Source organism: Anomaloglossus baeobatrachus, chromosome 6, assembly GCF_048569485.1.
Source record: "Anomaloglossus baeobatrachus isolate aAnoBae1 chromosome 6, aAnoBae1.hap1, whole genome shotgun sequence".
NCBI classification, from domain to species: domain Eukaryota; kingdom Metazoa; phylum Chordata; class Amphibia; order Anura; family Aromobatidae; genus Anomaloglossus; species Anomaloglossus baeobatrachus.
The window spans coordinates 221,861,975-221,878,172 of NC_134358.1; the positions used below are offsets into that span (position 1 = coordinate 221,861,975).

Genomic DNA, 16,198 nt, shown 5'->3' on the forward strand with positions numbered 1-16,198 from the left:
ACCTGCAGATTTATCTGGAAAATCCAGAAACGTCTGCAGGTTTTGCGCGGCAAAATCCGCAGAAACAAGCTCCCGTGGGCACATGCCCTAATTGTTTGTTTTCCCATTCGTTTCTGCAGGGCACTGCATTATTTTCTCACTGAGATGCTCTGTTAATATTTTAGGTTTCACACAGAAGGTCTTTGGTTTAGCGAAAGTTCCTTTTCTTTCCTAGGATTTCATCTGAACTTTTATTTGACAAAGAATATACGCCATCCATATATTACTACATAGTATTCTATATAAAACCATCTCAGTATTCAACACGAGTGATAAGTAAACACCTTGAACAAAAAATTGATGTATATTTAAAACACCAACACCATAATGGTTGTTGCGGTCCACAGACTTTAATTATCTGGAGGAATTAAGAGTGTGCATCACTGCTATCTGTCTAATATGAAATGGTGCACAATTATCCAATCACATTGTCTTATATATGAAGCAGTTAGACAAAGTGAAGGGTAATTCATGCACAGCCCAGAGATGCCACGTCCAAACGAGGAGAAATTAATCAGCATTTGTCTTTTCTGGTGCCTGTGGTGTAAGATGGAACATATTCCTTCACCTTACCCTTATCTAAAGATGCTTGAGAACACAGCTTTCCAATGTTGTAAATGAAAATAAAACCACACAATTAATAGTTTAAAGATTTTTTATTTGCGTACAGAAATTTTCAAGTCCAAAGAAAAATGCAGCATTATGAAAATAGGGCATAATTAAAGGAACACTCAAACCAACACAGTGCCGACCTAATGCATGGCTCAAGGGAGCAATGCAAAACACAGGGATTCAACGATCACCAAGGAACGTCTAAGTATGTCATGCACTAAACCCTTAGGCCCTACAGCAGATAAAACACAGGATTCATTTTGCCCAGAGTGTAACCTTAAGAAATCATTTAAAACAAAACAACTAAAACTCTACAGAAAATGAACAGTTCTCTTCATGCTAAGCTTTGGACAAATACACAAATACACGTCTTTCCTAACCTCAATCATCAGAGTTGTGATGCTTAATTACGGAAACCTCTATATAGTAAGAAGAGGAATTACTTCATTTACATGTCGTGCCTCATCAAGGGAATCTGTCACCAGGTTTTTACTACCCATCTAAGAGCAGAATAATGTAGATGCAGAGACCCTGATTCCAGCAATGTGTCACTTACTGGGCTGCTTGCTGCCGTTTTCATAAAATCCTGTTTTATCTGCTGCAGATCTACCACTTCTCTGAATGCTGAACTATGCATAACTCCAACCACACAACTGATTGGCAGCTTTCTGTGTACACTGTATATAGGCAGAAAGCTGCCAATCATTGAAAGAGGCGGGGTTACACAGAGATCATGAATATGCTTGACTACATGGCAGTAAGATTAGTAGTTGTCTACTGCTGATACAAGAGGGATTTTATCAGAATTAAAGTAAGCAGGTCAGTAAATGACACGCCACTGGAAACATGGCCTCTATCTTGTTGACAGATTCTTTATAATACCCAACACAGATCCATTACATATTCCCTAATAAGTTGTACACGCAAGGTGTAAGATAATCAACATGATTAAAAAACACTTGAAGAAACAACTGTTCCAGCAACCATTCTTCTTTGTACTATAATTTAAATAAATCTGCCAAAGTCTAAAAATTAGCAAAAGCTGAAAATAAAAAATAAAATAAAGCAGAAAAAAACAGAAAAAAAACCCAACAGAATAAGAAGGAAGTCAGGAGAATGTAAATGCTGACACTGACACCATTGTTGTAAGAAGTGTATAATAACTATTGACTAATAATTAAAATATTCTATGAAATCATCCATCCTTAGATTTTCATTAAGACTGTGGAAAGTGGTGGTATATAACCCTAGATTTACCCTATAAACACTTTGGTCTCAGACACTAGCTGTAACACAAACTGACCATTGCAGAAGGTGAAATATATCTGATATCAATATTTGTAGCGGGGGGTTCACATGTCCACAGATCTGGAAAATAAATCTGCTGCATATTACAGAAGCAGCAAAGTGAAGAAGATTTGGAGATTTTAAACACACTCGTCCACTAACTTCACAAAAAATACATGCAGTATCTGATTGTAAATCTGAAGGATATCAACTGTTGTCTGTGGATTTCACCCTTGCATTGCACAGGATGAAATTCACTAGATATCCATCACAAAATAACACACGGGGATTTTGAGGCCAATTGGACCTGGAAAAATCCTCTAAAAAAAATAATTATATATATATATATATATATATATATATATATATATATATATATATATATAGTTATTCTCCAGGAAGTGTCATTAAATGGGCAGTTGTTTTGTCTACCACACCGGGGCCAGTGGCACAGTCTTAGAAGAACATTTTATGTACTGTACAGGTCACATCTTTGGGACTAGAAGAAAAAGAAAAGAAATCCATCTAAACTACCCAGTCAGCTGGTTTCACAGACAATCTTCAGTTGATGACACAACCAAAGTAACAGAAAAAAATGTCACTAACAATAAAAGCAGATTGTACTAATAAGCCATAGCATAGGCGGATATTAAGCCAGAGGTAAAATCTGGATAACCTTAGGAAAGGGACTAAAAGCAATAATCTGTAGTCCCAGGCTCAAGTCTTTTAGGGCTGACCTGATTAGTCATGTGTGAACCATTGATAGCCAATCACAATATACAGCCTCAGCAGGTTCGTGATGAATGTTGGTAAATGGTGGGTTTGACCCTTAGCCTGGTTGGAGATTTAACCAGAATCGGTATGCACGGTGTTCTTAATCAATTACAAAGATATTTGCCTTATGAGCACTAAAGGCTCCTTACACATTGGATGGCTGTCCGACGAATGGTGCAATCGTTTGGCCAGCAGCCAACTCGGCCAGCTCTCCCATACCCGTGGCAAACCTGTTTTGTGGCCGGTGCAAAGGCATATGGGGTACCCAAGGAAGACACCTTATGTTTCAATAAGGCACTGTATCATGAAGATAATTACCATAAACACAAGAATTCTGATAGAACATACTATGTAAGTGTAGAGGCATAAGGAGCACCGTCAAGACTGCGGAGTGCCATATTACTGCCCTTTGTAACCCTTCCCTTTGGCCTCATATTTCACACTAAATATTTTTCTTCTAAGGGTCAGACGGCCATACTGGAAGCTGAATTCCTGCCCAGTATTTACTATGATGCATTCATTTTTCATTTCATTTATACAATCTGCTAATTTTGTTACCTGTAAATTCTGTACATTAATAACTTGTCAATAAAATAATACAAGGACTTGGAAAAAAACTCAATAATACCGTGGATGACTGGTCAGAATCCATCTCTCCAATAACTATTAAAAAAAATTAATTTCCTAAAATTTCACTTTGATACAGCTTTGCCCCTAAAAAAGCAAGTAAAACAGCAAAGATGGCAACAAGAAAGTAACCAGTCTTCATCCGTTCATTCTCTTCTCTAGATGTTTGCAGGAAGGCCTTGCTGCGCTCATCGGGGGGCTTTACTCTTGAACTGGAACCATTGTTCAGCAATGACTTGCACTCCTGCAGAGAAAGTGATCAGCATGTTATATGCTTGCAAATGGACACATTGTAGAAAACCGAGCATTGATCTGCTGCCTATTCAAAACCCACATGTCAAAAAGGAGGCTGTGAATTTCTAATTACACAACAGGTATCGAAGCGCCATTATGGATAAGTCAGCTAGAATTTGAGAAATGGATGTTCAACATATTACATATGTTTATAGAATGACACTTTGTATTGACAGTATGGGGGAAGGGTCATTGACTTAATTCAGGCAACTAGAACTATTTAAACTAGTAGGTAAGGAAGATTTGGAACTTAAAAAATAAATGGTAATAAACAAAACACTAAAATGCTGAATGTTCTACAGTACAAAATGTTAGCTAAATTCCAACTTTGAGCCCCTATTTTTTTTTCATATAAATGCCTTTTTTTAAAAAAAAAAAAAATCTAATAAAAGATTCCATTTTATGAATTTATAAACAGTACACATTTATGACATCTCATGAATATGATGCCTATGTTCTGTTGTGTGGGGATAAAAGCGAGTTTGCTACAGCCACATGTAAAGGAGCATTTACAGTACACGATTACCATGAACGAAGAACACATTCTAAACAAACACCCAATGAATAAGCGAAACACTTGTTTGTTGGGTGATATGATTTTTTGGGTTGAACTAAAGAGCATTGCTCTTGGCAGCACACCATCCTGGGTGAACAGGAACTTTAAGCGCAATGAACTATTACAAATGGTTGAATATGCATCTTCATCAAGATCGGCCTCTATAGGGCTATTAATCCACTATTGATCGGAAAACAAGTTGCCGGCCAGAGATCGCTTAGTGCTGAGTATCATGCAGTGTAAATGGACTTTTTGGAGCGGCATCCATCTGCACAATTTGTTTTTGGGATGTGCCTAAGAATTTTTTGAATTTATCTTGAGGAATAAATATTTTTAGAATTGTTATAACTAAGACGACCTCAGCACCCATTATTTGCCAAATTTGATAGTTTAAAAGGCAAACCAAAAACTATTTATGAGGTTTCAGTCTACGTAGCTAGACCTTCATCAGACTGATTGATTGCTGATATGAAAAGCAGACAGGCAAATAGTTATGAGCAGTAGACGGTAATGTGAAGTATATAAGGAGTGCAGAGGTCTCCATGTTGTCCTCATCATGTGGAGATATCCTACTCATGCGCCAAAACCTCACTTTGAGCCAAGAATCTTACATGCATACAGCAAGTGGAATAAGTATTGAACACAATCAATTTTTCAAATTTCAGCTGGCGTCATGACTTTAATACTTTTTTCCATTGATATTTCTCATTGTTACACATCACTAAATTTATGGACATCTATGGTTTGATTTCTTTGTCTGTGTGGATTGGATAAGTTGTTACCAACATCGGGTGAGAAATTCATGTCAATAGCACCTTAAGACATACATTTCACTCGTTGTATAACAGTATCTGAACACCAAGTTTTGTAAAGTGCAAGTTTAAAATACAATCATGCTCCTAATGTATTCCATATCATATCGTATCATTAGCACAAGGAAGTATAGACGCAATGGGATGATACTAAAAGGAAGGAAAGACAGATTAGACATTAGGAAACAATTTCTGACAGTGAGGGCAGTCAGGAGTGGAACAGGCGACCGCGGGAGGTAGTGAGCTCTCCATTAATGGAAATCTTCAAGCGAAAGTTGGATAAACATATAGCTGGGATGATTTAGGAAAACCTGCCCTTGAGGTACTTTCCAACTCTATTATTCTATGGTATGAGAAGACACCACAGATACAGGCAAGCCATCATGGCCCTTTCCTGGTCCGCTTTAGAGTTTCCAATATGTATAAATCTAGCAGCCTTATTCTATGTTCAGATAAAACTTTATTGGTAAATAGGTGCAGGGCGGCACAAACAAGTGTGGACATAGACAATGATCTATAACGGACTACTGACAAACCAAAAGTACTGATTACTAGTAGTGGTAGCGGTTATATGTTAACCGGTATATATATATATGTAATCAGATAACAAATAGTCCACCCAGGAAACTGCATGGAATATACAGGCTGGAATATAAACCCCAAACCAATTCCTCAAAAAATCATCATGGCAACCACATAAAGAGTATGTTGGAATAAATAGATAACAAACAGGGTTGCACAAAGTTAGTGGAGGGTTATGAAACAGATCCCAGCCTCCAATGATAAGGGAAACATTGATAATTGCAGTTTTACCTGGGAAGTGTGAAGACCAAGAAAGCCTGCGTCCAACCCGACGGCCGTTTCGGCTGTAAAGCCTTCGTCAGGGGGCGTGGCAAAGTGAGGGGAAGTGGAAGTTAAAAAGAGGGCGTCCGCCAATCAGAGTGAGTGGAAAAATTGACGTCTCCAAGTTGCGGCGCTGTCAAGGGCGACCAGGGACGCTTAGTGCGCTCCGCTCCCTGCCCGACACTTCCGGTCACATGACCGCCATGTGTGCGCATCACATGGCAGTCACGAGAGCGGATGTCACACAGGGTTATACGGCGCGGCACCGCAACCACGTCCCCGCGCCCATGGCATAGATGCGCACACATCTCTTGCGGCCGGGACAATACGGTAAATAAGAACAATATATTGGCCATAATGTAGCACCATGGGATATATGATATAATAATAGCCATCATACATAAATATTCGGCACTCTCTAAGGGTCGTATCATAGGCCATACCTTGTATCAAAAAATCATCATCATCATTAATCAAAAGATCATAGTATAAATCACATTTCATGTCAAAATACAGGATTAGACGGATAAAGATAACGCTTATTACACCAAATATTAGATTACTACCAAATGCCAGACAATGATAGCATGTGAGTGCATATGTATGCGCCCATAGTCTCCCAACACACTGACACATGCGCACACACCAACAACACGCATGCACATGCATACATACACACACAATCACACACACATATACACACACACATGCACACACTCACACTCACACATACTCTCATATACACATGCATGTGTAAATGCACTGCACTCAGTCACACAGCCACATACACACACTTGTGCACAAGTGTACACACACACATGCACACACATAAATATATATTGTGATACAATGTGTGTGTATACCTGTGCACATGTGTGTGTATGTGGCTGTGTGACTGAGTGCAGTGCATTTACACATGCATGTATATATGAGAGTATGTGTGAGTGTGAGTGTGTGCATGTGTGTGTGTATATGTGTGTGTGATTGTGTGTGTATGTATGCATGTGCATGCGTGTTGTTGGTGTGTGCGCATGTGTCAGTGTGTTGGGAGACTATGGGCGCATACATATGCACTCACACTCACACATACTCTCATATACACATGCATGTGTAAATGCACTGCACTCAGTCACACAGCCACATACACACACATGTGCGCAGGTATACACACACATTGTATCAAAAAATCATCATCATCATTAATCAAAAGATCATAGTACAAATCACATTTCATGTCAAAATACAGGATTAGATGGATAAAGATAACACTTATTACACAAAATATTAGATTACTACCAAATGCCAGACAATGATAGCATGTGAGTGCATATGTATGCGCCCATAGTCTCCCAACACACTGACACATGCGCACACACCAACAACACGCATGCACATGCATACATACACACACAATCACACACACATATGCACACACACATGCACACACTCACACTCACACATACTCTCATATATACATGCATGTGTAAATGCACTGCACTCAGTCACACAGCCACATACACACACATGTGCACAGGTATACACACACATTGTATCACAATATATATTTATGTGTGTGCATGTGTGTGTGTACACTTGTGCACAAGTGTGTGTATGTGGCTGTGTGACTGAGTGCAGTGCATTTACACATGCATGTGTATATGAGAGTATGTGTGAGTGTGAGTGTGTGCATGTGTGTGTGTATATGTGTGTGTGATTGTGTGTGTATGTATGCATGTGCATGCGTGTTGTTGGTGTGTGCGCATGTGTCAGTGTGTTGGGAGACTATGGGCGCATACATATGCACTCACATGCTATCATTGTCTGGCATTTGGTAGTAATCTAATATTTGGTGTAATAAGCGTTATCTTTATCCGTCTAATCCTGTATTTTGACATGAAATGTGATTTATACTATGATCTTTTGATTAATGATGATGATGATTTTTTGATACAAGGTATGGCCTATGATACGACCCTTAGAGAGTGCCGAATATTTATGTATGATGGCTATTATTATATCATATATCCCATGGTGCTACATTATGGCCAATATATTGTTCTTATTTACCGTATTGTCCCGGCCGCAAGAGATGTGTGCGCATCTATGCCATGGGCGTGGATGTGGTTGCGGTGCCGCGCCGTATAACCCTGTGTGACGTCCGCTCTCGTGACTGCCATGTGATGCGCACATATGGCGGTCATGTGACCGGAAGTGTCGGGCAGGGAGCGGCGCGGCGCGCACTAAGCGTCCCTGGTCGCCCTTGACAGCGCCGCAACTTGGAGACGTCAATTTTTCCACTCTGATTGGCGGACGCCCTCTTTTTAACTTCCACTTCCCCTCACTTTGCCACGCCCCCTGACGACGGCTTTACAGCCGAAACGGCCGTCGGGTTGGACGCAGGCTTTCTTGATCTTCACACTTCCCAGGTAAAACTGCAATTATTAATGTTTCCCTTATCATTGGAGGCTGGGATCTGTTTCATAACCCTCCACTAACTTTGTGCAACCCTGTTTGTTATCTATTTATTCCAACATACTCTTTATGTGGTTGCCATGATGATTTTTTGAGGAATTGGTTTGAGGTTTATATTCCAGCCTGTATATTCCATGCAGTTTCCTGGGTGGACTATTTATTATCTGATTACATATATATATATACCGGTTAACATATAACCGCTACCACTACTAGTAATCAGTACTTTTGGTTTGTCAGTAGTCCGTTATAGATCATTGTCTATGTCCACACTTGTTTGTGACGCCCTGCACCTATTTACCAATAAAGTTTTTTCACTTTGTACCCTGGACTTTGGTCGCAATTTTCCTTGTTTGCATTCAAATTTAACGACTTGTCCTAGTCCCCATCCAGGTATTATGATTATCATGGTTTTCTTACTGTGTTATATTAATTCCTGGTAAATCATGGAGTGGCTGTGGCTTTCTTTGTATGTTCAGATAAGCATAGTTTCAGTCCATTGGCTATCCATGAATGCAACAAACGATACATGGATAGCTCCTTTACTAACTTGAGCCTATAACCTCATGGACTAACTTTAGCCAGAGCTTTGGCCTATCCCCCCTATGGACCTCAGGTCCGTGTGGACAATATCACAGCATACACTAGCCTGGTGCAATTTCCAGCCCAGGATAATGCATGTAAATCCTAGGCAGCTCCTGCACCCATCTAAAATGTGATGAGAACACGGAGCTGGTTGTGTACGCCATATGTGGGTGAGTCATCTGCAAAGCTCAAATCTCATCTGAACTGAGCATTAGTCCAATTATAAAATCTGAAAGGCCATATTTTTATTAAAACAAGAAGTATATGCAAGGCCAAGGTAAAGTTTTAAGAATTCTGTTCAAACATTAATTTTTATGGTTTGAAAAGATAAAATTAAAGGACAGAACCTCAGTAAAATATGGAGACTGTGCCATGCTTTCCAACTTCTGTCTAACTCATGCCCTGGGTGACCATAACCTTATGATCTATTGGTGCGGACGTCTATCCCTGTGATGTTTACAGGCTCCCAAAACACCAATATGAGGGTAAAGCTTCGCAATAGAAGAATATGAGTTTGTAATAATTTGTAAACTCCAGAGCTATTGTATTTCTCACATGTCCCTTTTCCTACTTGTATTAATTATTCTGTCAACCTTCACAATTTTGTAGGATTGTTTTAGGATTTACCAGCAAGTTACTAACTCAAGAGCCTAGAGGACACACATGGCTTTTAAATTAACATTTACATGGTTAATGGAGTAGTCTCATCCATGCTAAGTCCCATAATCCTCCACCTGTATGACATTGACTCTAAATCACACTGTGCATTTCTTAGTAGCAATTAGCTCTGTCTGTTCACTTCTTGCCTTTGATATTCTTTCCTTCAACATGCTAATAACTGTTTACCTCATAGAAATACTGCATCTGTGTGGGGTGATGAAGACAGACAGCGCAGAGTGTTTTTGTCTGTGGATTTGGATGTAGTGTCTGTGTCGTGCTGTTCCGAGGAGAAACGCACAGCTTTGCCTTAGCATCGTGCTGCAAATTAATTTTCCTTCAGATTTCATTCAATCAGGACCCAATGTTCATTATGCTTGGAGAGGGGAAGAGTGAAATTACACTTAAATGCTATTCAGCTGCCTCCAGGAAGGCCATTATGTGAGAATTCCAAGATTAGTAGGAACATCAAGTATTTTATTTTTCTCTGCGACTTACACTGCTGATTTGTTTTAGTTTCGGTATGAGAATTATGGCTTTAATTGTGCAGTATGTGGACTTTTAAATTTATAACAATATTTTCACCACCCTAGTGCCGATTTGTTAGCTCATTTTATTAGACGCAGCTGAAATTTATATGTCTTAATCCTGAATAATGTTTCACAGACTCAAAGCCAGTTGTAATAATGTCTTGTGTATTGTGATGCCAATTGAAGCAAATACCATATACAGAGCTCAGACTTTTACCAACATTGCTTGTTTCCCTTATACCGGACATCAGCTCTGACGAAATATTGATCAACAGCAGGGGGATCAGTCATTGACTAGGTTGGGGATTATAGTGCTGGTGCGGGAGGTAACTATAAGCCCTTCTTATTTTACACTGGCAGTTAAGAATGTGTCGTCCAAGTAGTTCTTCACCTCAAGACTACAAGGCCAATTGTAATGGCTTCACAGTTTTGCATGTAAAATGGCGATTTCCCCGGAAAATAAAAATGATCGTGCAGGGAACAGTGGAAAATCTGCAATGGTGATGAGCTGTTGTGGTTACCATCACAGCATGACCATGGAAGTACGGTTCGGCGGGTGCACCTGGACTTTAGATAAAGTTCAGTTTGGGAACCAAACTTGATCTGAACCTCATTGGAAGTCACAAATTGGGCAATCGGGGTCTCCGCCCACATGCAGCCAGCCATAAACATATCACTTCTCGCTCGAGAGTAGGCTTTTTTTTCCCATGCTGTTGTTACCCCTAATACGATCAGATCAAACACTGCAAGCTGCTGACAGTGGGCTAAGCACCAAGCGCATGAGAGTGGTTTGCATGCGTAAAGCACCCGAACTCCGAATCCAATCTCTATTTGTTTTTCTTTTAAAGACTGTGTTCAGTATGAATACCGAACACCGAACCTCGGGTTCGCTGATCTCTAGTTCTGACAGCTCGGAGGGTCCAATATCCACGTCTACAGTAGTTAGCAAGCCGGAGAATATTAGCTAGCTTCAAACATTCCTCATTAATCAACCTATTCAGATTTTACATTACTAAGATGATTCAGCTCTGAGCTAACATACCATAGAACAGCGCTCTGCTCTTACCTTAGATGACCTTACTTTATGATTCATTCCCCATTTGTCCAGCACTGTGTCTTCTTAATAACTGTTCTGTTACTGTATTGTTGAGTGTATAACAATTGAGGTTGTCCCTTTACTTAAAAGGGAAGCCAATATATAAATAAAATGCACAAGAACACAGCATTTCTTATCTCCTCACATGACAGTATATGCAAGTTGAGTCAGCGCTAGACAGACTTCAAAGCACATTATAGGCTCTTTTTCCCATAACATGGTTGTCTGAGAGATATTAATATGAGGAAAAATACATCTGATCAGAGTTTTGGATGATCTGTTTTTGAAGTGATTTCAAAGAAGCTCTCAGCTGGAACCAAAGTCATCCGGCACTAGAAACCTGTCACATTATTTCACTTTCCCTGTCCTCACAAGCGGTAATGGCGTGCTTTCTGTTCAAAATGTATGTCTTATTTGTTGCCAGCACAAATGCCAGCTGAGAGATTTCACGATGGGGAGAGCGACGTGTGACACTACAAAAGTACCGCAAAACTAAATCTATGTTACAAGATTTCTATCGATCTATAACAGAAATAGAAAAAAAAAACATACAAAGTTAGCGAGCTAACGTAGAGATGAAATGACTGGGAAAACATCTGGTATTTTTTTTAAATCAACCATTACACGATTCGATGCAGTGTTCCATTTTCTTAAAGGTTATGGACGCTTTTAAAACTATATATTAACTCCTTCCTACCGCAGCCAATTTTCGCTTTTACATTTTTATTTTTTCCTCTGCTCTTTCAAATAGCCATAACGTTTTTTTTTTACATTTTTGCACAGATATACACGAGTGCTATTTTTTTTGTGGGACAGGTTGTAGTTTTGAATGACCCAATTCCTTTTACCATGTAGAAAAACGGAAAATGGGAAAAATAATTCTGGGTGCAGTAAAAGAGTGAAAATCGGACAATCCCGCCACTGTTTTTGTGGTTATTTTTACAGCATCAATTATGCAATTAAAAAACTACTTGGAAACATGATTCTCCAGGTTGATACGATTACAGCAATACCAAATATGGATAGTATTTTTTTTTATTATTATTTTATTGGCTTAAACAAATTCTGAATTTAAAAAGAATAAAAAATTGGTTTGTATAACCATTTTACGAGACTGGTAATTTTTTTTATATTACAATCAATAGAGATGTGTGGGGGCTTGATTATTGTGTGGTGAGCTGTTGTTTTTAGTTATATAATTTTGGAGTGCATACTATGTTTTGATTGCTTTTTCTTGTCTTTTTGTGTTATTAAAGTGATAAATAAAAACTAATTTGTGATGGCATTTTTACTTTGATAGATCGGACTTTTTAAAATGCAAAGCTACCAACTATGTACTATTTTTTTGTATTATTTACATTTCTTATTAACTACACAAAAGGGGGTGATTCAATTTTTTTTTTCTTTTTTATATATTTTTTGTTTGTTATTAGCTTGCTTGTCTCTATTATAATACAATCTCCTACGATGCCTAGCCACAGGCTTTACACCACAGAAGAGATCACATGTCAGGCACGGCAACATTCAACAAGCTCTCATAGCACAACTACAGCTCACTATGATTGGTGCCTGAAATAACGTTCGGGTCAGTTCGCGGCACTTAAATACCATTGTTAGAGATTAACAGCAGAGATTGGTAGGCACATTGATCGCTGCAGTTAAGGCCGCTTTACCCGCGATGACATCACTAACGAGATATCGCTTTGGTCACAAAATTTGTGACGCACATCCGGCCTCGTTAGCGACATCGTTGCGTGTGACACCTACAAGCGACCGCTAACAATCTGAAAAACGGCAAAAATCATTGATTGTCGACACGTCGTTCCTTTCCCAAATATCGTTGCTCATTTTGAATGCAGGTTGTTCGCCATTCCTGAGGCAGCACACATCGCTACGTGTGACACCCTGGTAACGACGAACAACAACGTACCTGCATCCTCCGGCAACGAGGTGGGAGTGACGTGAATGCGGCTGTTCTCCACCCCTCCGCTTCTATTGGTAGCCCGCTCATTGACGTCGCTGGGACGCCGCACGAACTGCCCCCTTAAAAAAAGAGGTTGTTCGCCGACCACAGCGACGTCACTAGGAAGGTAAGTATGTGTGAAGCGTCCTAGCAATATTGTTTGCTACGGGCAGCGATTTGCTCGTGATGCACAAACGACGGGGGCGGGTGCGATCGCTAGCGACATCGCTAGCGATGTCGCAGCGTGTATAGTGGCCTTTAGAGGCAGATGCCTGCTGTATTATATAGCATCTGCCCCCTGTGGAGTGGGATCTGTTTCTGAGCCCACTCTAAAGTTCCTGACACACTTCATGATGTAATATTAAATAAGATATTATTAACTATCATTAGATAGTTAACGCCTTCATAACCTAAGTGTCTAAAGTAAAAACAAAGCAACTTTGAAAGTCGCCTGGATAGAAAAAAAAAAATTACTGTTTTCTCTATATACAGTTAGGTCCAGAAATATTTGGACAGTGACACAATTTTCGCGAGTTGGGCTCTGCATGCCACCACATTGGATTTGAAATGAAATCTCTACAACAGAATTCAAGTGCAGATTGTAACGTTTAATTTGAAGGTTTGAACAAAAATATCTGATAGAAATTGTAGGAATTGTACACATTTCTTTACAAACACTCCACATTTTAGGAGGTCAAAAGTAATTGGACAAATAAACCAAACCCAAACAAAATATTTTTATTTTCAATATTTTGTTGCGAATCCTTTGGAGGCAATCACTGCCTTAAGTCTGGAACCCATGGACATCACCAAACGCTGGGTTTCCTCCTTCTTAATGCTTTGCCAGGCCTTTACAGCCGCAGCCTTCAGGTCTTGCTTGTTTGTGGGTCTTTCTGTCTTAAGTCTGGATTTGAGCAAGTGAAATGCATGCTCAATTGGGTTAAGATCTGGTGATTGACTTGGCCATTGCAGAATGTTCCACTTTTTTGCACTCATGAACTCCTGGGTAGCTTTGGCTGTATGCTTGGGGTCATTGTCCATCTGTACTATGAAGCGCCGTCCGATCAACTTTGCGGCATTTGGCTGAATCTGGACTGAAAGTATATCCCGGTACACTTCAGAATTCATCCGGCTACTCTTGTCTGCTGTTATGTCATCAATAAACACAAGTGACCCAGTGCCATTGAAAGCCATGCATGCCCATGCCATCACGTTGCCTCCACCATGTTTTACAGAGGATGTGGTGTGCCTTGGATCATGTGCCGTTCCCTTTCTTCTCAAAACTTTTTTCTTCCCATCATTCTGGTACAGGTTGATCTTTGTCTCATCTGTCCATAGAATACTTTTCCAGAACTGAGCTGGCTTCATGAGGTGTTTTTCAGCAAATTTAACTCTGGCCTGTCTATTTTTGGAATTGATGAATGGTTTGCATCTAGATGTGAACCCTTTGTATTTACTTTCATGGAGTCTTCTCTTTACTGTTGACTTAGAGACAGATACACCTACTTCACTGAGAGTGTTCTGGACTTCAGTTGATGTTGTGAATGGGTTCTTCTTCACCAAAGAAAGTATGCGGTGATCATCCACCACTGTTGTCATCCGTGGACGCCCAGGCCTTTTTGAGTTCCCAAGCTCACCATTCAATTCCTTTTTTCTCAGAATGTAACCGACTGTTGATTTTGCTACTCCAAGCATGTCTGCTATCTCTCTGATGGATTTTTTCTTTTTTTTCAGCCTCAGGATGTTCTGCTTCACCTCAATTGAGAGTTTCTTAGACCGCATGTTGTCTGGTCACAGCAACAACTTCCAAATGCAAAACCACACACCTGTAATCAACCCCAGACCTTTTAACTACTTCATTGATTACAGGTTAACGAGGGAGACGCCTTCAGAGTTAATTGCAGCCCATAGAGTCCCTTGTCCAATTACTTTTGGTCCCTTGAAAAAGAGGAGGCTATGCATTACAGAGCTATGATTCCTAAACCCTTTCTCCGATTTGGATGTGAAAACTCTCATATTGCAGCTGGGAGTGTGCACTTTCAGCCCATATTATATATAATTGTATTTCTGAACATGTTTTTGTAAACAGCTAAAATAACAAAACTTGTGTCACTGTCCAAATATTTCTGGCCCTGACTGTAGCTCTTGTAATGACTTCTAATCTAAGTTACATAGTACAAATAATTACTTGAATCACACCACTCTCTCTACTAAAAAAGGAAGAAGATGGGAAGGTGTCACATGACTTCTGGATCAGACTATACACTGTTTGTAGTGTGAAATCATGAAGACACATTGGTCTACATAGCAGCTGTAAATCAAAATTTTTTATCATTGACTTACCATGTAAAGTAACCCTCCACCAAGGGAAAAAAAAAGTGAATATATGTTTGACATGTACAGTCAGTCACCCTACCTGGTCCCTTCCTTTTGCCTCCCCTACTGAGATCAGTGTTTAATTTCCACTTCGAAGATGGCCCCCAAAGTGGTATGCGTGGGGCAGCTGATAGTTTAAGTCACACCTTCCTTGTCTTTCTGCTGCTGTAGAATAGGAAAGGGGGGAAGGCTTGGGTTAGACTTACAAATGCTCTACCCATGACACTGCGGCAGATAACTTGGAAGCAGAAGGAAAGGAAGGCCAAACGGAGCAGAGGAGGCAGGTGGAAAATGGAGGGAACTTGGTGGGGTGATTATACATGAGAAATGTATAGTGTCATTTTAAATAAATCAGAGCTAAAACATTTGTAGCTAATATGGGAATATATGTTAAATTGAGAAAGGAGATGAAAACTAATTTATGCGACGTATCAAAGAGATCATTTCAAGTGTTGGGATTTATAGCATTTATTTCTTTATGTGTGAACCTCGATCTCAGGACACATTGCTCAGGGGGAAAAAAACCCAATATAACAGAGGATTAAGATCATACAGAAGCCATAGAAAATAAAACTATACAACCCAAAACATAGTGCAAGTAAAAACCAAATTTCAGACTTGTGAACTGACAAGCTAGATCCCATCTCCAGACACTGCAGGCTCTGTGTGACCAAC

At 39.7% G+C, this 16,198-nt stretch overlaps 1 protein-coding gene across 2 annotated transcripts in view; it reads right to left on the reverse strand.

The window, feature by feature from the left end:
• Positions 1-702: 702 nt before the first annotated feature.
• The window catches only part of CDKAL1 (CDKAL1 threonylcarbamoyladenosine tRNA methylthiotransferase), a 1,035,666-nt gene continuing 1,020,170 nt past the window's right edge, over positions 703-16,198 (reverse strand). For both annotated transcript variants that reach the window (XM_075314700.1, XM_075314699.1), the window contains exon 16: positions 703-3,583. In XM_075314700.1, the coding sequence (XP_075170815.1) occupies positions 3,389-3,583 (195 nt within the window). In that variant the 3' untranslated portion in view covers positions 703-3,388. The remainder of the gene's footprint in view (positions 3,584-16,198) is intronic.